Source organism: Dreissena polymorpha, chromosome 3 (genome assembly GCF_020536995.1).
Source record: "Dreissena polymorpha isolate Duluth1 chromosome 3, UMN_Dpol_1.0, whole genome shotgun sequence".
Lineage (NCBI taxonomy): Eukaryota > Metazoa > Mollusca > Bivalvia > Myida > Dreissenidae > Dreissena > Dreissena polymorpha.
In genome coordinates, this window is record NC_068357.1 from 124,713,543 (window position 1) to 124,739,745 (window position 26,203).

Below are 26,203 nucleotides of genomic sequence, written 5' to 3' on the forward strand. Positions count from 1 at the left end.
CTTGAAGTGACTTCATAAAACATTGGTTCATAAGACTTGAAAACAGGCGTTACACTTTTGTTTTCACAATTTTCAATACTTGTTTGAAGCTAGAAAATTTTTTTTTTCATTGAAAGTTAAATATTTTAATAATTTTTGACAAGTTATTTTTTTCCTTTTAAATGTTTTTTTCAATTTATTTAAAAATGACTAATGACAAGAGGTCTTATTTAGTTGTGGATTGATAACTATACTTGTTTTTGTTGTTTAGCTCATCTATTTTTTGAAAACAAATTATGATTATTGTCATCACTAGAGCGTCGGCGTCTGCGTCCGGTTAAGTTTTGTGTTTAAGCCCACTTTATTCCTTAAGTATCAGAGCTATTGCTTTCATACTTGCAACACTTACTAACTATCATAAGGGGACTGTGCAGGCAAAGTTATGTAACTCTTACTGGCATTTTGAAAAAAAATATGGCGCCTTTATACTTAGAAATGTGAAAAATTGGTTAAGTTTTGTGTTTTGGTCCACTTTACTCCTAAAGTATCATAGCTATTGCTTTCAGACTTGGAGCACTCGCTAACTATTGTAAGCGGAATGTACAGGACAAGTTGCATAACTCTGGTTGGCATTTTGACAGAATTATGGCCCTTTTTTACTTAGTAACTTTGAATATTTGGTAAAATTTTGTGTTTAGATCCACTTTACTTCTAAAGTATCAAGGCTATTGCTTCTAAACTTCAAATACTTTCATACTATAATGAGGGTACTGTGCCTGGCAAGTTGAATTAGACCTTGACCTTTTTATAACCGAGACTCTCAAGGTCAAATTATTCAATTTTGCTAAAATTGCCATTACTTCTTTATTTATGATCAGAATTGATTCATACTTTGACAAAACGACACTTACCTGACATACCACAATAGACTCCACCCAAACCATCCCCCACACCCCACCCCAGAATCCCCCCCCCACATTTTTTTCCCCATTTTTTCTTATTTTTGAAAGATCATCTAATAAATGACCACACCCTCACACTATGCCCCCCTCTCAAATCCCCCCACCCCCCCAAAAAAATATTTATATTTGTTTATGCCCCCGAAGGAGGGCATATAGTGATCGGACTGTCCGTCCGTCCATCTGTCCGTCAAACTTTGCGTTTAGGTTTCGAAAAATGCTCATAACTTCTATGTCGTTTCAGATTTATGATGACATATGCCCCCGAAAAACGCTTTTTCGAAATCTAAATGCAGAATTCGAAACCTAAACGCTGACCCTAAGTTCAAGGTCAAAGGGGTCAAAATTTGTGTGGAAAGGGCTTGTCCATATACACATGCATAGCAAATATGAAGGTTACATCATCTGCAGCGACATAGAAGTTATAAGCATTTTTCGAAACCTAAACGCAAAGTGTGATGGACAGACAGACGGACAGACAGACGGACGGACATGCCATCACTATATTCCCACCTTAGGGGGCATAAAAACGTAAAGGAAATTCTGTGATTTGTTTCAGGATGAGTTAAAGGAATATGGGGCCAAAAAGGGCTGGTGTCCCTACTTCCTGGCTCGCAATGCGGTAAACTGTTTTTAGTAGCAATCACAGTAGTTTTAGTTCAAGATATTCAGATGAAAAATGATAAATAATATGTAGCTATCTGTATCTCTCTTGCTGCCATATGTCTGTTGTCTAATATTGACAAGGTTGATTTTATTTAGAAAGGCAACTCTATTTACATGGAGGCATTCTATTGTCTGTACCAAAGCCTACACACAAGCTAATTTCTCATGTTTACAGCACTTTGCTTAAGAAAATTATCAGCATGGAAGAATTTTATGTGCTATAAAAAAGGCTATGCAAAAACAGTTAATGGTGATTTTTAAAAGCAAACAATTAAGTTTAACAAAATTTAGCAAAATAAATGTGATTCTAGAACTAATTTAATGCTAAATCTCTATAAAATCCACAACATTTTACGCATAATAATCCCACTCTCTCTTTTCTCTGTGGTTTTCGTAGATCATGCAGGCAGATGTGGTCGTGTACAGCTACTACTACCTCCTCGACCCAAAGATTGCAGACATTGTGTCCAAGGAGCTCTCTAAGAAGTCTGTGGTCATCTTTGATGAGGCCCACAACATTGGTGAGGATTCTTCTATACTAATTGTGTAGTTTCCTCTATTCATTCTTGTACCCTGAATGTTTAGATTCTTCTCTCCATTCTTGTATCCTAAATGTGTGCTTTTCACTCTCCGTTATTGTATCCTAAATGTGCAGTTTCCACTCTCTATTCTTGTATCTTAAATGTGTGGTTTCCACTCTCCATTCTTGTATACTAAATGTGCAGTTTCCACTGTCCATTCTTCTATCTTAAATGTGTGGTTTCGACTCTCCATTCTTGTATCCTTTATGTGTGGTTTGCACTCTCCAATATTGTATCCTAAATGTTTATTTTCCACTCTCCATACTTGTATCTTAAATGTGTGGTTTCTACTCTCCATTCTTGTATCCTAAATGTGCAGTTTCCACTCTACATTCTTGTATCTTAAATGTGTGGTTTCCACTCTCCATTCTTGTATTCTTTATGTGGGGTTTCCACTCTCCATTCTTGTATCCTAAATGTGTGGTTTCCCCTCTCCATTCTTTAAACCTAAACATGTATTTTTCACTCTCCATTCTTGTATCCTAAATGTGCAGTTTCCAATCTCCATTCTTGTATCTTTAATGTGTGGTTTCTTCTTTCCATTCTTGTTTCCTAAATGTGCAGTTTCCACTCTCCATTCTTGTACAGTAGACTCTGCTAATACCGGACTCTCTGAATACCGGAACTCTCCTGATTCCTAACGGTCGGGCCAGTCCCATATAATCTCCTTCTATTTCTTTGTTAAAAAATGTTGAATAAACCGAACTCTCTGTAAACCGGAAACCGAACGGATATCTCCGTGAATTTGGCCATTTTCAACATAAAATACATCGAGTACACCGGACGGTCCAAATTTCAAGATGCCTGAGGCGTGAAAATTACAATACCTAGTCAGCACAGCGCGTGTGGTGTCACACATTTTGCTCGCGCAATAATTGATAATCGAATTAAACATACCATAAAGGTGTCAAGTCGTTACCGCGCTAAAGAAGTCTGATTAAATAATGTAAAACAAACTGTGAATGTCTATAATAGACGTGCGGTAACACCAAAAAGTGATTGACTTGATCGTTTTATTAAGCTTATATTATACAATTTAATTACAAACTTAATGCATGCCGTTGCGAGGATCACTTTCTTGTGATCTTCTCGGGTAATTAAAAAAAAAGATCTTATAGCCATGTTTTTAACGCTTAAATGTTTGTTTGTTTGTTTGTCAGATAAAACTGTGAGAAATATGACTGTTAAATATCTATCCATCTGTCTGCAAATTCAATCATTGCCTTTTCTTAATTTCAAACGCATCTTCAGCATTAATAGTCTCAAATCTATAAGTCTTCTTGTATCGTTATTCGTTAAAATTGTCTTTGAGGTTTAATTCATTCAGAGCTATTTTTAGCAAACTCGAACACGATTCACTCGCCTATATGACAAATGTCACGTATGTACATGTATAAAGCCCAACACTCACTTTGGGATTAATCAAAACAAGTCAGTATGGAATGTTATTTTGCTATTAATCCAATAAAAACACATTTTTGGAAGAATGCTTTAAACATAAACCTTACATAAGTACAGTTATCAAATGGATCATGTAAATGTATATGGTTTGTTTTATTCTTATATGATTTTGTACACAATGCATACAATGTATATTTCGGCAATATGCATACTCTTGGTTAACCTGAACTCTCTGAAAACCGGACGATCAGGCCGGTCCCCAGACCTTCTGGTTTACAGAGAGTCTACTGTATCTTTAATGTGTGGTTTCTATTCCTCATTCTTGTATCCTAAATGTGCAGTTTCCAATCTCCATTCTTGTATCTTTAATTTGTGGTTTATTTCTCTCCATTCTTGTTTACTAAATGTGCAGTTTCCAATCTCCATTCTTGAATCTTTAATGTGTGGTTTCTTCTCTCCATTCTTGTATCCTAAATGTGCAGTTTCCACTCTCCATTCTTGTATCTTTAATGTGTTGTTTCTACTCTCCATTCTTGTATCCTAAATGTGCAGTTTCCAATCTCCATTCTTGTACCTTAAATGTGTGGTTTCTACTCTCCATTCTTGTATCCTAAATGTGCAGTTTCCACTCTCCATTATTGTATCTTTAATGTGTGGTTTCCCCTCTCCATTCTTGTATCCTAAATGTGCAGTTTCCACTCTCCATTCTTGTATCTTTAATGTGTGGTTTCTTCTCTCCTTTCTTGTATGTTTAATGTTTGGTTTCTTCTCTCCTTTCTTGTATCCTAAATGTGTACTTTCCTTAAGCCATTCTTGTATCCTAAACATGTATTTTCCACTCCCTATGCATGTATCCTAAATGTGTGGTTTCTCCTCTCCATTCTTTTAACCTAAACATGTATTTTTCACTGTCTATTCTTGTTTACTAAATGTGTGGTTTCCAATCTTCATTATTGTATCTTTAATGTGTGGTTTCTTCTCTCCATTCTTGTATACTAAATGTGTAGTTTCATCAATCTATTCTTGTATCCTAAATGTTTAGTTTCTTCTCTCCATTTTTGTATCATAAACATGTAGTTTCCACTCTCTATTCTTGTATTCTAAATGTGTGTTTTCCACTCTCCATTCTTGTATCCTAAATGTGCAGTTTCCATGCTCAACTCTTGTATCCTAAATGTGTGGTTTTCACTCTCCATTCTTGTATCGTAAATGTGTAGTTCACACTCTCCTTTCTTGTATCCTAAATGTGAAATTTCCTCTCTTAATTCTTGTGTCGTTTGTCTTATGTTTATACCATTTACTGAGTTTGCCTATTGATGCTTCAACAGATGTAAGTTGTACATGAATTAATCTTCAACATGATCTGTTCATAGCTCTTTTATATCACATTTTTACTGTTTTCGACACAAGAGCAATTGGATTTAGTTAGTTGTTTGCAAAAGACTACATATGATTACATTTGTGGTGCCTTAAAATAAATATTTTAACAATACCTGGGTAACCATTAAACTCGTGAAGTCCGTAGTAGATTATAATGACAAGTTATGCATGATAACTAAAATATTATATTCCACATATTTAGGTGCATACAACTTAACCAGCAAACAATGGAGCATATTATTTTACCTTTTTAGCTCGACTATTATATATGAAATATATATAGTGGAGCTATCCTACTCACCCCAGCGTCTGCGTTAGCGTCTGTGTGCAAATGTTAAAGTTTTCGTACCACCCCAAAAATATTTTCTTTTTCCCTTCACATATTGCTTTCATATTTTGCATACTTGTTTACCAACATGACCCCATCCTATAAACAAGAGCAGACAACTCTATCAAGCATTTTGTCATAATTATGGCCCCTTTTTCACTTAGAATATGCAGTAAATGTTAAAGTTTTCGTACTACCCCATTTATTTTCATTGTCCCTTGACATATTGCTTTTATATTTTGCATACTTGTTTACCAACATCACCCCAACCTATTAACAAGGGCAGACAATCAAGCATTTTGTCATAATTATTGCCCCTTTTATACTTAGAATATGCATATTATTGATAAATCTATGTTAAAGTTTGCGTACTACCCAAAATATTTCCTATATCCTTTGACATATTGCTTTTATATGTTGCATACTTGTTTACCAACATGATCCCAACCTATAAACAAGAGCAGACCACTGTATCAAGCATTTTGACATAATTATGGCCCCTTTTACACATAGATAATTGAACCTTTTGCTTAAATTGCCATAATTTCTTTATTTATGATCACATTTTATTATTACATTGACAAAACAACACTTACCTGAATACCACAATGGATTCCACCCAAACAATACCCCACGCCCCTACCAGAATCCCCCCCCCCAACCTCAACCCTCCCCACATTTTTTTTTTTAAACATCGTCTAATAAATTACCCCACCCCACATTATACCCCCCTCTCATCCCAACCCCCCTGCCCCCCACCCCCCCTAATTTTTTTTTTTAAACATCGTCTTATAAATTACACACCCCACATTATACCCCCTGTCTTGTGATCGTATAAAAAGAAGAAAACGTTGTGTCTAGTTCTGAATCTATTTCTAATCTCAATGTATATAAACAACGAACTCACAGTTATGACGTTAACATAACGTGACGTTCCGCGCAATGGCGCAAAAGCATCGTAACATTTACAAATTCCCAACATACTCCGGGCCGCAAAATGTGAATAAACATATAGAAATACGTGAATATGCACTTAAAATATCGAAGCATGAAACAAATAATTATATAAATTCAACATAAATGTTATATCTGGAACGAAAATACATTTTAAAACAAAATGTTCTTAGCACGATTATTGTATTTTGCTACAACATTTATCAGTCAATTTATGACACTGTTTTGTCTCCGACCTCCAATGGAAATAGTTTGGTAATTGGGCGATTCGCAATTCCCCCGTCAGTCCGAATGTTTGCGGCTCGTACTCGTCCATCGTTGCCTTGGATGAGCGCCTCGACCCTTGCCAATTTCCATCATGACCATGGACCTTCATCATGTACCATGACCATGTAGCCGACTTTAATCGTCTGTTCATTACGCCCGGAAATCCGCTGGTTTTCGCGTAAAGCTGTGAGGTATTCTCTTCTCAATCTGCAGCGGAAATCGTCGATGAGTTTTTGCTGCATTCGCGCTCGTTTGGAAATATTCTCTCTGGTGACGATCCAAATCCACGTCACGGCTGTAGGGTAGCACTGTGATTCGGCGACCGGGAACAAGATGAGAAGGAGACAGCGGCTGCAAGTCACTCTGCGCGGTACTGATGTAGGTGAGAGGTCGATCATTTATAACAGCTTCAATTTCCGTGATCACAGTCGATAACGTATGGTAGTCAACGGCTTCTATAAATCCACGTTCTCGCTGTTCATTTATAATATCGTCGTATTTCTGGAACATGTACAGGTCTGTTCGTAGACGTTTTATCATGTACTGCGTACGACTGACGGCTTCATCGTAATTCGTTGGTAATAGTGGGTGGTCTTTTTTCAATGGCAGTTTAACACTGTATTGGTTATCCTTGTAATATATGCAGGTATCCATATATGTCTGAAGTTCTTTCGGACCGGAAGTCACCTCCACTTTCGGCGTGTTGCCTATGGACTCTAATTTCTGAAATCGCTCGATGCCAACGGTGATCAAAGGTGACGTCATAACGTTCAGCATATGGTGTATTGTCCCTGCGCTTGCATTTGGCAGTGGGCCAGAAAGAAGATACCCAAGTTTCGACTGTACTGCCGTAGGTCCGTTGCCTCTAACAACGTGATTCTGAACTATCTTCCAGTTAGCATCTGCACCAATCAGCATTGCAATATCAAACGTCTCATGGCCAGTAACTGGGTGTGCTAATTTTAAACCTTGAAGGTACGATAGGGACATGATGTTTTTCTGCAGGTTCTGAAGCGGGACGGCTATGGTGGACGTAATTAGGACGTCAATCGGGATCTGTTCCTTCCAGTCAGTGATAACGTGCACTGTGGCGGTTTTCATTATCTGTACATTTTGAGATGAATGACCAAATGCTGCCAAGTAGATTGTCTCTGTACCAGTCTCTTTAACATTTAATTCATTCGCAAGTTTCTCTGTGATAAAAGATCTCTGAGCACCTTCATCGAACAAGATATTTGCTTCAATCATACAGTTGTCGGAACTTGCTTTGCCAACGACGGTCTTCAGGAGAACATTAGATCTTGCCTGTGTGGAAGAATGAAGAATTGTATGTGCCGTAGCGCTGCCTTGGAATGTAGAGGCATCAGGATTCAGGGAAGAGTGCGTATTCCTCTGCTCACAGATGGCGGTATGATGTTTTCGCTGACAGTTGCGACATCTGTTGTGGGATTTACACAATGCCACTTGGTGTGAGTTTGACAGACAGTTGAAACACAATTTCTTCTGTTTATCAATTTGAACCCTGTCGTTGGTTGTCTTGTTACAATTTGTTGCAAAATGTTCTCCATCGCAGAAATGACAGGTCACCTTCCGATGTTTAATGTCTTCGTTTGATCTTGACGGCATGAGTTTTTTCCTCGGACATCTACTTCCGGTATGGAATGACGCAGTCGGCATATGTGCGCCGTAAACCGGAAGTTCCTGTCGCCTTCTCGCATGATGGCAATCTCTTTCTCGATGGCACATCTTAGGTCGGGAAGCTTCCAGCAATTGGTCCCATGATCACGTGCCATACTTTGACGTACTGCGGTCGGTAACTTGTCTCTTATGATAGGCACCAACAGATTCCCATATGTCTCTTGGCACTCTTCTAGTGATTCTAATCCTCTTATGCTGGTCTCTAGTCTATCAAAAAATGCTTGAAGACTATCAGGAGTGTTCTTTGGTGGATCTAATTGGATCAGCGATTGCATCAGCGCCTCTACTATCTTTTCTGGCTGTCCAAATCGTTGTTTTAGTAGCTCGATAGCTTTCATATAGTTCACGTTTGTTAACTGGAATCCCGCTATACATGAACTCGCTGCGCCATGAACTAATGCACGAAGATATGCAAATTTCTGCACGTCTGATAGTGCCTGGTTTTGGTGTACAGAATATTCGAAACTGTTCCAGAACGTCTGCCACTCTTCTATATCCCCGTAGAACAACGGCAGAGATAGTTTTGGCAACTTTTGAAATGAAACACTCTGGTTGGTCATCTTCTTTGTGGTAGATACCTCAAGTGTGTGCCGATTCAATTCTGAAAGACCTGGCTGTATTTCTTCCAATGCGCAAACAATTTCTCTATCGAGTTCCGGTTGCCCACTGTTGTTTTCGTCTTGTGAAACGTCCGATGTAATTTCTTCTTTGTTTCCGATACGTTTATTCAGATTATCTCTAAGTCTTTGTATCTTTAACTCTAGGTCGAATGAATATGATTTTCCCTCGACAAGTTCCGACGATAAATCTTCGATATCGTTATGGTTGACGATCTTATCGTTGAGGGTTCTCACTTCTTCTGCCTCCTCCATAATCAAGTGAAGTAATCTCTCGTACTCTGATGTCGTTAACTCGGTTGAGTCGAATCTCTCTAATTCTCTGGATATAAGGCGACGATGACCGTCGCGCATCGCAATGAGCTTGTTCAGCTGCATATTTCGACTATTTACTAGTTTGTCACGGCACCAAAAATGTCTTGTGATCGTATAAAAGGACGAAAACGTTGTGTCTAGTTCTGAATCTATTTCAAATCTCAATGTATATAAACAACGAACTCACAGTTATGACGTTAACGTAACGTGACGTTCCGGGCAATGGCGCGAAAGCGTCGTAACATGTACAAATTCCCAACACCCCCCTCTCACCCCCCATCCCCCCCACCCCCCCAATTTTTTTTTTTGAACATCATCTTATAAATTACCACACCCCACATTATACCCCCCCTCTCACCTCCCCCCCACCGCCCCCCCCCCCAATTTTTATTTTTTTAAACATCATCTAATAAATTACCACCCCCCCCCCTACCCCCCCCCCCTCTCACCCCCCCCTATGCCCCCCCAATTTTTTTTTTTTTTTCCTTTTTTTATTTTTGACAGATCGTCTAATAAATTATTGAATATGAACAATTTCCCCATGATGGCTTACGTTATACTGTCAAACACTCAAATAGTCGAGCGCGCTGTCCTCTGACAGCTCTTGTTCTGATTCTTATTCTTTTTACACAGATATATTATCAACAAATGTACTAAAATGTTATATTTACAATTATTTTCATGATGGTGGTAAATGCTTGTACTGTTATTTGATCTGAAATACAAAGAGCTATATTTTGATGCTGCTTGTTGATTGTTGTTTCAGACAATGTCTGCATAGAATCCATGAGTGTGCAGATTACCAAGAGAACATTGGAAAAGTGCCAACAGAACATAGACACCCTCTCACAGCAAATTAACAGGTGTGTTCTCTCTTTCCTGGTCCAATCAACAGAACATAGACACTCTCTCACAAAAAATTAACAGGTGTGTTTTCTCTTTCCTGGTCCAATCAACAGAACATAGACACTCTCTCACAGCAAATTAATAGGTGTGTTCTCTCTTTCTTGGTCCAATCAACAAAACATAGACACTCTCTCAAAGCAAATGAACAGGTATGTTCTCTCTTTCCTGGGCCGACTAACAGAACATAGACACTCTCACAGAAAATTAACAGGTGTGCTCTCTCTTTCCTGGTCCAATCAACAGAACATAGACACTCTCTCACAGCAAATTAACATGTATGTTCTCTCTTTCCTGGTCCAATCAACAGAACATAGACACTATCACAGCAAATTAACAGGTATGTTCTCACTGTCCTGGTCAAATTAACAGAACATAGACACTGTCTCTCAGCAAATTTACAGGTATGTTCTCTCTGTCCTGGTCCAATTAACTGAACATAAGACACCCTCTCACAGCAAATAAACAGGTATGTTCTCTCAGTCCTGGTCTAATTAACAGAACAAAGACACCCTCTCAAAGCAAATTAACAGGTATGTTCTCTCTGTCCTGGTCCAATCAACATAACATAAACACTCTCTCCCGGCAAATTAACAGTATGTTCTCTCTGTCCTGGTCCAATCTACAGAACATAGACACTCTCACGGCAAATTAAGAGGAGTGCTCTCTCTTTCCTGGTCCAATCAACAAAACATAGACACTCTCTCACGGCAAATTAACAGTATGTACTCTCTGTCCTGGTCCAATTAACAGAACATAGACACTCTCTCACAGCAAATTAACAGGTATGTTCTCTCTGTCCTGGTCCAATTAACAGAACATAGACACTCTCTCACAGCAAATTAACAGGTACATTTCAACACCGTTATTTCGAAGTCGTCGGGACCGTTAAAAAAACTTTGGATTAACGATAATTTGAAATAAACATTTGACAGAAGACTTCTTTGGTTCTTTAAGTATAAAATGTTGTGGAATCGGCATGGTTCGATTACACGCTTCTATTAATAATTGTTTTACTTAAAAATGTAAACTAGTCAGATAGCAATATATTTCTACTTGTAACAAACGGAGGAATAAAACAATTCTTTTTCTTCCTTTTATTAACTAAAGAATGCAAAACTACATAAATATGGGCTTTTGACGACATTATAAAATTAACATGCTACGGGCAGACGACAAATGTGTCATTATCGGCTTTTGAAGCGCCACGCGCAGACGACAAAGGTGTGAAATAACGCTCAGTGTTTTGCAGTTTTTACTTCGGATTAAACATTGATAATTAGGTGGGAATTATAGTGTTGGGACCGACAGAATCACTTGAAATTAACGATTTGCTAGTATTTGGTTTAACGAAGTTCGGATTAACAATGAAATTTTACATTAAATAAAGAAGAACCAAAATTGGGACCCGAAAAATACTTAGAAAAAACGGTGACTTCGGATTATCGGTGTTCGAAATACAGTGTTTAAGTGTATGTTCTCTTTCTTGGTCCAACTAACAGAACATAGACACCCTCTAACAGCAAATTAACAGGTATGTTCTCTCTGTCCTGGTCAAATTAACAGAACATAGACACTCTCTCACAGCAAATTAACAGGTATGTTCTCTCTTTCCTGGTCCAACTAACAGAATATAGACACCCTCTCACAGCAAATTAACAGGTATGTTCTCTCTGTCCTGGTCCAATCAACAGAGCATAGACACTCTCTCACAGCAAATTAACAGGTGTGTTCTCACTTTCCTTGTCCTATCAACAGAACATAGACGCCCTCAGCAAATAAACAGGTATGTTCTCTCTGTCCTGGTCAAATCAACAAAATATAGACACCCTCTCACAGCAAATAAACAGGTATGCTCTTACTTTCTTAGCCCAATCAACAGAACATAGACACTCTCTCACAGCAAAATAACAGGTATGTTCTCTCTTTCCTGGTCCAATCTATAGAACATAGACACTCTCTCACAGCAAAATAACAGATGTGTTCTCTCTTTCCTGGTCCAATCAACAGAATATAGACACCCTCTCACAGCAAATTAACAAGTATGTTCTCTCTGTCCTGGTCCAATCAACAGAACATAGACACTCTCTCACAGCAAATTAACAGGTGTGTTCTCACTTTCCTTGTCCAATCAACAGAACATAGACACCCTCTCACAGAAAATTAACAGGTGTGTTCTCTCTGTCCTGGTCCAATTAACAGAACATAGACACTCTCACAGCAAATTACCAGGTGTGTTCTCTCTTTCCTGGTCCAATCAACAGAACAAAGACACCCTCAGCAAATAAACAGATATGTTCTCTCTGTCCTGGTCAAATCAACAAAATATAGACACCCTCTCACAGCAAATAAACAGGTATGCTCTTACTTTCTTAGCCCAATCAACAAAACATAGACACTCTCTCACAGCAAAATAACAGATGTGTTCTCTCTTTCCTGGTCGAATTAACAGAACATAGACACTCTCTCACGGCAAATTAACAGGTATGTTCTCTCTGTCCTGGTCCAATCAACAGAACATAGAAACTCTCACAGCAAATTACCAGGTGTGTTCTCACTTTCCTTGTCCAACTAACAGAACATAGACACTCTCACAGCAAATAAACAGGTATGTTCTCTCTGTCCTTGTCCAATCAACATAACATGGACTCTCCCTCACAACAAATAAACAGGTATGCTCTTACTTTCTTAGCCCAATCAACAGAACGTAGACACTCTCTCACAGCAAAATAACAGGTATGTTCTCTCTTTCCTGGTCCAATCAACAGGACATAGACACCCTCTCACAGCAAATTAACAGGTATGTTCTCTCTTTCCTGGTTCAATCAACAAAACATAGACACTCTTTCACAGCAAATTAACAGGTATGTTCTCTCTTTCCTGGTCCAATCAACAAAACATAGACACCCTCTCACAGCAAATTAACAGGTATGTTCTCTCTTTCCTTGTCCAATCAACAGAACATAGACACCCTCTCACAGAAGATTAACAGGTGTGTTCTCTCTTTCGTGGTCCAATCAACAGAACATAGACACCCTCTCACAGAAGATTAACAGGTGTGTTCTCTCTTTCCTGGTCCAATCAACAGAACATAGACACCCTCTCACAGCAAATTAACAGGTGTGTTCTCTCTTTCGTGGTCCAATCAACAAAACATAGACACCCTCTCACAGCAGATTAACAGGTGTGTTCTCTCTTTCCTGGTCCAATCAACAGAACATAGACACCCTCTCACAGCAAATAAACAGGTATGTTCTCTCTTTCTTGGTCCAATCAACGAACATAAAAATTAACATAGCATTTCAACATGTTATATTTTATGGTTTGTTAGACAAATTGTCTTCTGAACAAGAAGTTTTAAGAGAATAAGGGAGGGCAACCATGGACAAGATGGGTAGTTTCTAACCCTGTAACTATATCAGCTCCTGTACTTTGGTTTCAGACTGAAGGAGACAGATGCAGAACGACTGAAGAATGAGTATGTTCGTCTTGTGGAAGGTTTGAAGGAGACCAGTTTGAACAGAGAGACTGACCTTGTGCTATCTAACCCAGGTACATTATCTTATATCATTCTAACTAGTGCTCTCTAACCCAGGTACATTATCTTATATTATTCTTACTAGAACTCTCTTACTCAAGTACATTATCATTCTTAGTAGAACTCTCTAACTCAGGTACATTGTCTTATATTATTCTTACTAGTGCTCCTTAACTCAGGTACATTATCTTATATCATTCTTACTAGTACTCTCTAACTCAGGTACATTATCTTATATCATTCATACTAGTACTCTCTTACTCAGGTACATTATCTTATATCATTCTTAGTAGTACTCTCTAACTCAGGTACATTGTCTTATATTATTCTTACTAGTGCTCCTTAACTCAGGACATTATCTTATATCATTCTTAGTAGTACTCTTTAACTCAGGTACATTATCTTATATCATTCTTAGTAGTACTCTCTAACTCAGGTACATTGTCTTATATTATTCTTACTAGTACTCTCTAACTCAGGTTCATTATCTTATATCATTCTAAGTAGTACTCTCTAACTCAGGTACATTGTCTTATATTATTCTTACTCGTACTCTCTAACTCAGGTACATTATCTTATATCATTCTTACTAGTACTCTCTAACTCAGGTACATTATCTTATATCATTCTTACTAGTACTCTCTAACTCGGGTACATTATCTTATATCATTCTTAGTAGTACTCTCTAACTCAGGTACATTATCTTATATCATTCTTAGTAGTACTCTCTAACTCAGGTACATTGTCTTATATTATTCTTACTAGTACTCTCTAACTCAGGTTCATTATCTTATATCATTCTTAGTAGTACTCTCTAACTCAGGTACATTGTCTTATATTATTCTTACTCGTACTCTCTAACTCAGGTACATTATCTTATATCATTCTTACTAGTACTCTCTAACTCAGGTACATTATCTTATATCATTCTTACTAGTACTCTCTAACTCAGGTACATTATCTTATATCATTCTTACTTGTACTCTCTTACTCAGGTACATTATCTTATATTATTCATACTAGTATACTGGTCATCCGTATTCTGGCGGTACTTAACGTTCAAATAAAAATTAAAGTTGAAATAAATACTTAATTTATAAATTATGGACTTCTTTGCGAAGATAAACTACTTTTCCGCTGATATCCATCTAATTTTTATTCATATAAATAATGTTTTATTACGTGCCAAGCAGTTAATACACCATACTGGTCACTGATGCGTACGAGACTCCATATTCATATTCTCGCGGTAAGTATGTCAACAGGCTTTACGTCACTAAATCACAGTTAAAACATGATATCTGCACCGAAGCTTAACTTTGTAATAGTAACATTAATTATTAAAGATTAAATTTGATTTAAAATGAACATATAAAGTTTAACAATCGTTTGAACTGCACAACAGTCATAATGCTACTCCTCTGGACAATGCATGCACCTAAAGGGACTTCCTCTTCTGAGCATTTTAACATGTGTACACTGTGTCAGATGCAACCAATGTTTATAAATATCACATTGTCCCAATAAGATCAACATCTCATCAGGAAAGTCTGTTAGTTGTGGTGGAAAACTTTGTCTACATGCATAAATCATCATAGATAATTGATCGTTGCACCTTTAAGACCCAACCCTCATGATCATTCAGGTTCATCCTACCGTATAAAATTAAGTGGTTTAAGGCCTAATCTTTAAAATGTGTTGTGTAACCTTAGTCATGTGGGCGGAGCTTGTAAAAATTGCATATTAATGAGATCGGGAAAATGCGTGCAGACGATGTGCAACAAGTTGTAAAAAGCTGAAATACTGAAAAATTGAATGTGAATATTGTTTAATTTGGTGGAAAAAACGTATTTCTCACGGATTACAATTACAACTTACCAAAATATTGCTCATTATGACTGAAAATACTGTTTTCTGACGACAAAAGAAATTGGGTCACCAAATCTAACAGGTTAACAACACTTAGGGGGCGCAATCGAAATACCGCGGAAATAGGGATACCGCGAGAATACGGATGTTGACTATACTCTTTAACCCAGGTATATTATCTTATATCATTTCTACCAGTACTCTCTAACTCAGGTACATTATCTTATATCGTTGGTACTAGTACTCTCTTTCCCAGGTACATTATCTTATATCATTCTTAATAGTAATCTCTTACACATGTACATTATCTTATATCATTCTTACTAGTACTCTCTAACTCAGGTACATTATCTTATATCATTCTAACTAGTGCTCCTTAACTCAGGTACATTATCTTATATCATTCTAACTAGTGCTCCTTAACTCAGGTACATTATCTTATAACATTCTAACTAGTGCTCTCTAACCCAAGTACGTTATCTTATATCATTCTTACTAGTGCTCTCTAACCCAGGTACAGTATTATATAGTTCTAACTAATACGCCCCAAAACAGGTATGGTATCTTATATCATTCTTAAAAGTACTATTTAAATCAATGCTGATAATATGTGTAATTCTTAGAAATACTCTTTAACTCAGTTGTTGTTTCATTTATCATACTTTCTGTAGTGTGGTATTTCTTATCTTTTACAAGAGTTATAATGTACAATTCTTGTAACTGATCCTTAAAAATAAATAGAACATGTAAAACAATGTAGAAACATTCAAATATTTGAATGCTTTTTTAATTAAGTATATGTTCTGCCACAATTAGCTTCTAGGAATAAAATATTGATTTCATTGCAAGGACACATTTTTCTGATGAATCAAAGAAAATGATGTCTATTGCATTTCATCATAATATTTTGTGATTTCTTTTTAGTGATACCAGACGAGATATTGCAAGGTACGTAGAACTTTATGAGTTGCAACCAAATAAAAAAAAAATTGGCTTAGTGAAAATTTACTTTGTTATCCAGTTATAAAGAATACACTGTGGGATTTAAACACAAGCTTTAAAGATCATAATTGAGTAGTTAACTAATTGGCTTAGTGAAAATTTACTTTGTTATCCAGTTATAAAGAATGCACGGTTGGATTTAAACACAGGCTTTAAAGCCCATAATTGAGTAGTTAACATGTGTTTTTGCAAGATATCTCCATTAAAAAAGTGCAAGTAGAATAAATGACTGCCATAATAAGACTAAGATACTGTTAAAATTTTAAAGATCAAAAGAAACACAAGTTTTGTATGACCCTCATGCACATTTCCGGCCCTGGTTCTCTACAGAGGCTGTTCCTGGGAACATCCGAAGTGCAGAACACTTTGTGTCATTCATGCGTCGGTTCTGTGAGTATCTGAAGACTCGGATGAGGGTCCAGCACGTTGTGTCTGAGACCCCACCCTCCTTCCTCAAAGACTGCGCCCAGAAAGTCTGCATTGAGAGGAAGCCACTCAGGTATTCCTTTCCTTTTTAGCTCATCTTTTTTTTGAAAAAAAAATATGAGCTATTGTCATCACCTTGGCGTCGGCGTTGGCGTCGGCGTCCGGTTAAGTTTTGCGTTTAGGTCCACTTTTCTCAGAAAGTATCAATGCTATTGCATTCAAACTTGGTACACTTACTTACTATCATGAGGGGACTGGGCAGGCAAAGTTAGATAACTCTGGCGTGCATTTTGACAGAATTATGTGCCCTTTTTATACTTAGAAAATTGAAAATTTTGGTTAAGTTTTGCGTTTAGGTCCACTTTTCTCAGAAAGTATCAATGCTATTGCATTCAAACATGTTACACTTACTTACTATCATGAGGGGACTGGGCAGGCAAAGTTAGATAACTCTGGCATGCATTTTTACAGAATTATGTGCCCTTTTTATACTTAGAAAATTGAAAATTTTGGTTAAGTTTTGTGTTTAGGTCCATTTTATTCCTTAAGTATCAAAGCTATTGCTTTCATACTTGCAACACTTACTAACTATCATAAGGGGACTGTGCAGGCAAAGTAATGTAACTCTGACTGGCATTTTGACAGAATTATGTGCCCTTTTTACACTTAGAAATTGAAAATTTGGTTAAGTTTTGTGTTTAGATCCACTTTATTCCTACAGTATCAAAGCTATTGCTTTCATACTTGCAACACTTATTAACTATCATAAGGGGACTGTGCAGGCAAAGTTATGTAACTCTGACTGGCATTTGGACGGAATTATGGGCCCTTTATACTTAGAAAATTGAAAATTTGGTTAAGTTTTGTGTTTTGGTCCACTTTACCCCTAAAGTATCATAGATATTGCTTTCATACTTGGAACACTCGCAAACTATCATAAGGGTACAGTAAACGGACAAGTTGCATAACTCTGGTTGTCATTTTTACGGAATTATGGCCCTTTTTTTACTTAGTAACTTTGAATATATGGTTAAATTTTGTGTTTCGATCCACTTTACTTCTTAAGTATCAAGGCTATTGCTTTCAAACTTCAAATACTTTCATGCTATCATGAGGTTACTGTACCTGGCAAGTTGAATTTTACCTTGACCTTTGAATGACCTTGACTCTCATGGTCAAATTATTAAATTTTGCTAAAATTGCCATAACTTCTTTATTTATGATTAGATTTGATTGATACTTTGACAAAACTACTCTTACCTGACATACCACAATAGACTCCACCCAAACCATCCCCCGTGCCCTCTCCCTATTTTTTTTTTTTTTAAGATCATCTCACAAATTACCACCACACCCTCACACTATACCCCCCCCCCCCCACCCCACCCCCCCAATTTTTATTTTTTTTGAAACGGTTAAAAAACACAAAAATTTATTTTTATTATTTAATGTTTGAAATAACGTCCAACCTTCGCACCCAAGAATCATCCCCCCCCCCCCCCCCGATTTTTTTTTTTTCTGTGATTGAAAATGAGAGTCCTTTCACCTTTAAAAAGAAAATAGATGAGCGGTCTGCACCTGCAAGGCGGTGCTCTTGTCTTTCCTCTTTTTTCACCGCTCAGTTAGGGGACATCATCACTTGGCTAGGGTGCATTTTAAATGACAAGGTTTTCATTTGACTTAAAACAAAGTCATCAAATAAGTTAAGTTAAACTAAACTAGTTTAATTTGCATAATTTGTAAGTTACCATAAAATCTTGACTGGTATATATTTTTTTCTACATCTGTGTTGTAGGAGTGAATGCTATTTATCCTTATTTTTCATATATTATTTTAAAGATGTGATATTTTGGATGCTATTGTTTTAACATTGATTTAATTTGCTAGCTTGTATGTAACATACATACTACCAGTGTATTCCTCGTTGTCTCTCTGCTGTCCCAGGTTTTGTGTAATTAGTCATTGTATCTCCCCTCCCCCAGGTAACTGACCGTCAGCATTATACCAGTATATATTATAGTTTTTAGCCGGATTTTTTTCGAAAAAATCTCGGCTTATAGATTGATGTTGTCGGGCGGGCGGGGGGGGCGGGCGGGCGGGCGGGGTGGCGGCGTGCTCGAAAATGTTAAAGTTCTTATTTCATGGTATAACTTTGGTATGCTTGGACCTAGAGTCTTCAAACTTGACATGAAGGTTGGCCAGGATTAACAGATGACCACTGGTCATTTCAAGGTCATTCATTTGAAGGTCAAGGTCACTGTGACCTTCAATATAAAAAATGTTAAAGTTGTTATAACTTTGGTATGCTTGGACCTAGAGTCTTGAAACTTGACATGAAGGTTGGCCATAACTAGTTAGTAACCACTGGTCATTTCAAGGTCATTCATTTGAAGGTCAAGGTCACTGTGACCTTGAATGTAAAAATGTTAAAGTTCTTATTTCATGGTATAACTTTGGTATGCTTGGACCTAGAGTCTTCAAACTTGACATGAAGGTTGGCCAGGATTAACAGATGACCACTGGTCATTTCAAGGTCATTCATTTGAAGGTGAAGGTCACTGTGACCTTCAATATAAAAATGTTAAAGTTGTTATAACTTTGGTATGCTTGGACCTAGAGTCTTGAAACTTGACATGAAGGTTGGCCAGAACTAGTAAGTAACCACTGGACATTTCAAGGTCATTCATTTGAAGGTCAAGGTCACTGTGACCTTGAATGTAAAAATGTTAAAGTTGTTATAACTTTGGTATGCTTGGACCTAGAGTCTTGAAACTTGACATGAAGGTTGGCCAGAACTAGTAAGTAACCACTGGACATTTCAAGGTCATTCATTTGAAGGTCAAGGTCACTGTGACCTTGAATGTAAAAATGTTAAAGTTCTTATTTCATGTTATAACTTTGGTATGCTTGTACCTAGAGTCTTCAAACTTGAAATAAAGATTGGCCAGTACTAGAAGATGACCACTGGTCATTTCAATGTCATTCATTTGAAGGTCAAGGTCACTGTGACCTTAAATGTTAAAATGTTAAAATTGTTATAACTTTGGTATGCTTGGACATAGAGTCTTCAAACTTGACATGAAGGTTTGCAAGCACACTTAGATGACCACTGGTCATTTCAAGGTCATTCATTCTAAGGTCAAGGTCACTGTGACCTTGAATGTAAAAATGTTAAAGTTCTTATAACTTTGGTAGGTAAAAATGTTTAAGTTCTTATTCCATGTTATAACTTTGGTATGCTTGTACCTAGAGTCTTCAAACTTGACATAAAGGTTGGCCAGTACTAGAAGATCACCACTGCTCATTTCAATGTCATTCATTTGAAGGTCAAGGTCACTGTGACCTTCAATGTTAAAATGTTAAAATTGTTATAACTTTGGTATGCTTGGACCTAGAATCTCAAACTTGACGTAAAGGTTTGCAAGCACACTTAGATGACCACTGGTCATTTCAAGGTCATTCATTTCAATGTCATTCATTTGAAGGTCAAGGTCACTGTGAACTTAAATGTTAAAATGTTAAAATTGTTGTAACTTTGGTATGCTTGGACCTAGAATCTCAAACTTGACGTTAAGGTTTGCAAGCACACTTAGATGACCACTGGTCATTTCAAGGTCATTCATTTGAAGGTCGAGGTCACTGTGACCTTGGATGTAAATATGTTAAAGTTGTTAATACTTTGGTATGCTTAGACCTAGAGTCTTCAAACTTGATATGAAGGTTGGCCAGAACTAGTAGATGACCACTGGTCATTTTAAGGTCAAGGTCACCGTGACCTTGAATGTAAAAATGTTAAAATTCTTATTTCATGGTATAACTTTCTTATGCTTGGACTTACAGTCTTCAAACTGGACATGAAGGTTGGCCAGCACTAGTAGATGACAATTGGTCATTTTAAGGTCATTGAAGGTCAAGGTCACTGTGAAAAGTACTTACATTTCATTTTGACCTTTGAACAATATTTCAGTAATTTAAGTATTGCATTGACAAAAACACGAAAGGTACTTTCCTGTCATTTAAATCAAAAATCCGGCTTCAATGCGGTCATCTCCGACCGCGGAACTCTTGTTATTCCTCCTTGTATCTCTGCTGTCCCAGGTTCTGCTCTGAGCGCCTGGCCTCTCTGCTGCGCACGCTGGAGCTGGCAGACATGTCTGACTTCAGGGCTCTCACTCTCATCTCGAACTTTGCAACTCTCATCAGCACATATGTCAAAGGTAAATACGCCTCTCGGTAAAATTAGTCAAAGGTAAATATGCTACCCTGTACAATCAGTAAAAGGTAAATATGCTTCTCTGTACAATCAGTCAAAGGTTAATATGCTGATCCATGCAATTAGTCAAAGGTAAATATGCTTCTCAGTACAGTCAAAGATAAATATGCTTCTCTGTACAATAAGTCAAAAGTAAATATGTTTTTCTGTACAATCAGTCAAAGGTAAATATGCTTCTCTGTACAATCAGTCAAAAGTAAATATGCTTCTCTGTACAATCAGTCTAAGGTTAATGAAATGTGTCATACAAACATTGGGTTTCTCTGTATTCAGCCAGCGTCGCTCCTGACCAGCCTGTGTAATTAAACAGTCTGACTAGGAGCTATGCTGTTTGCTATAAAGTGTTGCAAGGTTTGGTTGTGACACAAGCAGGCAGGGTAGCTCCTGACCAGACTGCGCTGATGCGCAGGTTGGGCTAATTTCTTCCCTGGCCAATATACGTGCTGAATACTGTATATTGCAACCATTTATAATTCACAACTCTATCCATATCTAGCAATCAATAAGAGCCATCTGTTGCAGGGTTTGTGTTGATCATTGAGCCGTTTGATGACCGCACGCCGACCATCCCCAACCCGGTCCTCAACTTCAGCTGCCTGGACGCCTCCATTGCTGTGAAGCCCATCTTTGATAGGTTCCAGTCTGTAGTCATCACATCTGGGGTATGTAGCTGGTATCTTCACTGTTATGTCTTGCGACTTTGATACATGGTTTCAGCCTTGCTTTGTAACAACTGGGCTTGGATTATGACTGCCTAGCTGATTTACTCATTCAATCAGCACCGCCAGCCTATGTGAGCTTTGCTCTTTGAAGACTAGGCTTCATGCATGTGTGTTAAGTTTCGTCTAAGATTAGCCTGTGCATCCCTCACATCGTTTTTTCCACCAAATTAAACAATATTCACTGGATTTTTGTCTAGAAGAGACCTCCTTTGAACAAATCATTCATTCCTTAAAATCAGAAAGTGTTGTCCCAGATTTACATATGCAGACTGCACAGGCTAATCTGTGATGACACTTTACACACATGCATTAAGCACTGATTTTCCATGCAGACTGCACAGGCTAATATGTGATGAAACTTTACGCACATTTATTTAGCCCTGATTTTTCAAACAGACTGTACAGGCTAATCTGTGATGACACTTTACGTACATGCATTAAGCACTGATTTTCCAGAGGAAGGCTTATACAAGCTGGCGGTGCTTATATAATGAGAGAATTTGATTTCATTTAATAATCCAAAATTTGCAAAAATTATCATAAATAGACTGCAGTAAAAGCTGAGTTCATTATAATTGAAACCAGATTTTAATGTTTTTTATGCCCCCGAAGGAGGGCATAAAGTGATCGGACTGTCCGTTCGTCCGTCCGTCCGTCTGTCCGTCACACTTTGCGTTTAGGTTTAGAAAAATGCTCATAACTTCTATGCCGCTTCAGATACCAATTTCATATTTGGCATGCATGTGTATATGGACAAGGCCTTTCCATATGCACACAAATTTTGACCCCTGTGACCTTGACCTTGAACTTAGGGTCCGTGTTTAGGTTTCGAAAATTGCGTTTAGGTTTCGAAAAAACCTCATAACTTCCATCAAGCATTTATAGGGGGCATAAGTCATCCTATGGTGACAGCTCTTGTAAGTCTTCACATTCAGTGAAGTTAATATGGCTGACTTGACTCAGAACACTTTTCATTTTCTTCTTTTCTGTAGTAGAACAGAATAATTGTCTAAGATAGAAAACATTGTTTTATTAACTTTTATGCATGTACTTTATTGGATAAAAAATATTTAAATTATCGGCACTTGAAATGGTTTTAGCATTACTTCCATAATGTAAGTAGCCAAGGCCAGGACATCAGTGTACTCCTATCTAACTCTTGTTGACCCTGTCTGCAGACGCTGTCTCCATTGGACATGTACCCCAAGATTCTGGACTTCAGGCCGGTCAACATGGCAATGTTCACCATGACACTGTCCCGGATCTCTATATGTCCCATGGTGTGTAAACATCCAGCATTCACATGCAGCAAACCAGTAGGAAAAGAAGTTGGAAAATCATTTTTGAGTGTCTTTAATAACGTCCATAAGTTGAAGTCCTGATGTTTTCACTTTTTGATTCTCTGCTAAACTTGTCTGGATTACAAACCAATATAATTTCAAGCCATGAAGCTTTCTACATTTAACCTGTAAGATAGACCATGTTTTTTCCCACTGGTTCTCCTTTAAATCTTGGAATATTTCCATATAACCAGCCTATTGTTTTACTAAACAAATGTATTTTACCATTAATGATGGGCTCTAGTAAAATTATGTTCATGTGTACAATGTCTATTGGTACATTTTTTTAATGTCATAAATACTGACCTGTTATCGTATGCTTATACTTTCCAAGGGGAAATAACTCATCCGGAATTTTAACTGGGAATCCGCCACCTCAATACCGTAATACAGGCCAGGTTAAACATAGTGCAATGCAACCTAGCCAAAAATCGGTAACCAACCCTCAATATTCTTTCCGGATCAACCAGGTGTATACGTGTCTTTTACGGCTCTGAATTAAAATATTGTTTTTCACTTGGTTGATTGGGGTTTTGAATAGATAAATTGTGTTATTTATCTTTTTATTTCTCATTCGGATTAATTTGTGTGGATTTAATGGATTTTGTTTCATTTGTAAAAGGTAAGCCATGCTTGTTTTTATCGAACAATGGTTTATTTCTACCATGCTGGGTGTTTTCATGCGCGAACGACCACGTGCAAAACGTGCTCTTCTAATACATTGCTAGAACGTGCAAAGCATGTTCTTCTAATGTGTTACGAGATCGTGCAAAGCGTGTTCTTCTATTGACAGATTGTTTATCATTTGCCATTGTGTGCAATAATGATTTTAACATTCCGTATGACAATCTAATTGATCGTCATTTTATTTTTCATCTGTTTTGAATTAAACTTTTGTTTAATTTATGATCTACGGCAGTATTATTATAATTTTCATTATGGTCAAATAATGATTTTATGTGCCGTAGGATAATCTGGTCTGTGACCAGTTTATGGTTGAATATGCTTTGCTCTTGTTTTTCATATATTCGACTACATGATGGTCGCAGAAACAAGAGTGGATAAATACCCGGTGACTTCGCAGATCATGGATGATAGTTGCAGTATCAGTCACCGGGTATCGGGCACGATCGCGACCGTACTATGCTAAGTCTCTTAGACAGTCGGTCAACATCAGACCATATGGCGACACCCGTCAGCCGGTCTTTGCCCGATGGCATTGGTCAAGGACATCGACCAATGCCGGACCATTTGGCATCCGCCATACGGTCATTATCCGGTGACAACACTGGTCATGATATGACCGGTACGTCACCGGGGACGTTGATCACGGACCATTGATCGACATCTGACCGGCCGGTCCGGTCACCAGTCATGTCACCGGTCCGGTCCGGTCATTGATCACCGGTCCGGTCACCGGTCATGTCACCGGTCCGGTCCGGTCACCGGTCATGTCACTGGTCCGGTCATTGATCACCGGTCATGTCACCGGTCCGGTCATTGATCACCGGTCCGGTCTGGTCACCGGTCATGTTACTGGTCCGGTCACCGGTCATGTCACCAGTCCGGTCACCGGTCATGTCACCGGTCACCGGTCCGGTCCGGTCACCAGTCCGGTCATTGATCACCGGTCCGGTCACCGGTCATGTCACCGGTCATGTCACCGGTCCGGTCCGGTCACCGGTCATGTCACCGGTCTGGTCATGTCACCGGTCCGGTCATGTCAACGGTCCGGTCACCGGTCCGGTCATTGATCACCGCTCCGGTCAACAGTCATCAGTTAGGCCTGCCACCGATAACACCAGTCACCGGTCAAGAAGAAGAACTCGGTCTTCTTCATTGAATTATTCTCCTATTCTTCGTTGAATACATCGTCTTCATCAAGGATTAGACATCGGACACGCTCTTCTTCGTCGAGCAGTTCTCATCGTCGCGGCTCTCGTAAGCGATCACGTTGTCACTCACGGAGACGTTATTCTAGAAGATCTCGGTCTCATCGCAGCCGATCCACATCTCGGCCGATCCAGATCTCGACATCGCAGGAAACGAGGACGTCGTCAACCTTCAAGTAGACATCAGCGGACTGCATTGAGCACCACTGGATAGTTATCGAACATACCTCTCCTTCATTGAGCAGTTCTCGGCGTTGATACGCTCGTAAGCGATCATGTCAATGCTCACGGAGACAATATTGTAGAAGACAATATTTCCAGCGTAGCCGAACAATATTTCGGCATCGAAGTTATATGGATGTCGCCACTTCTCACGTAGGCGTTAATGAACCTACTGGTCATATCGACGTTCTCCATTTTATTCCTTTAGGAATATCATGTCTCCATTCCACGTGTGATGGTTCTTCTTATGGCATCCACACATGTTGCAGTCACCGAGCCGTAGTTGTATACGAACACTAGTTCGTTTAACATTCAGGCTTCGGGATAAGCTGTTCTTTTCTCCACTACGACTACAAGGACACTTATGCCTATTAATACTGATAATCTACCGTTGTTTTTCCGATTAACATTATCAGATGACTTCTTGGATGGTCATTCTTCTGCACCAGATATTTCCATTCTGACACAGTTATATTATACTGGTCCCGATCACCGGACATCGGTCACCATTCATCGGTCATATCACCGATCACTGATCACCGGTCAGAATAAGTGATGTCTCATCGCCATCGGATTGGATTTTTTGGCATGATCTTCTTTTCCGAGCAGTGCTTGACATTGATAACAGACCATATGGATTCCACCATTTTTCGGTCTTTAACTGGTAACGTCACCGGTCATATTATGACTGGTCCGTTCACCGGGCTACAGTTACCGGTCATTGACCGGTCCGGTTCGCTCACCACTTACCAATTACCGGTATTCCACTGTGTTTTCATCGGTCAATTTTTAGTATCACGGGTATCGTCTACATTACATAGTTGTATACCCCTGGCTATGATTGTATTGAATACTATATTTTATGGATTCA

At 38.3% G+C, this 26,203-nt stretch overlaps 1 protein-coding gene across 1 annotated transcript in view; it reads left to right on the top strand.

Moving 5' to 3' along the window:
• LOC127871313 (general transcription and DNA repair factor IIH helicase subunit XPD-like) overlaps positions 1-26,203 on the top strand; it is a 61,954-nt gene that overhangs the window by 22,351 nt on the left and 13,400 nt on the right. Inside the window, exons 8-16 of the mRNA XM_052414094.1 lie at positions 1,498-1,560; positions 2,002-2,125; positions 9,912-10,008; positions 13,491-13,600; positions 16,380-16,403; positions 16,788-16,956; positions 20,982-21,100; positions 21,679-21,818; positions 23,057-23,158. Coding sequence (XP_052270054.1) covers positions 1,498-1,560; positions 2,002-2,125; positions 9,912-10,008; positions 13,491-13,600; positions 16,380-16,403; positions 16,788-16,956; positions 20,982-21,100; positions 21,679-21,818; positions 23,057-23,158 — 948 coding nt within the window. The remainder of the gene's footprint in view (positions 1-1,497; positions 1,561-2,001; positions 2,126-9,911; positions 10,009-13,490; positions 13,601-16,379; positions 16,404-16,787; positions 16,957-20,981; positions 21,101-21,678; positions 21,819-23,056; positions 23,159-26,203) is intronic.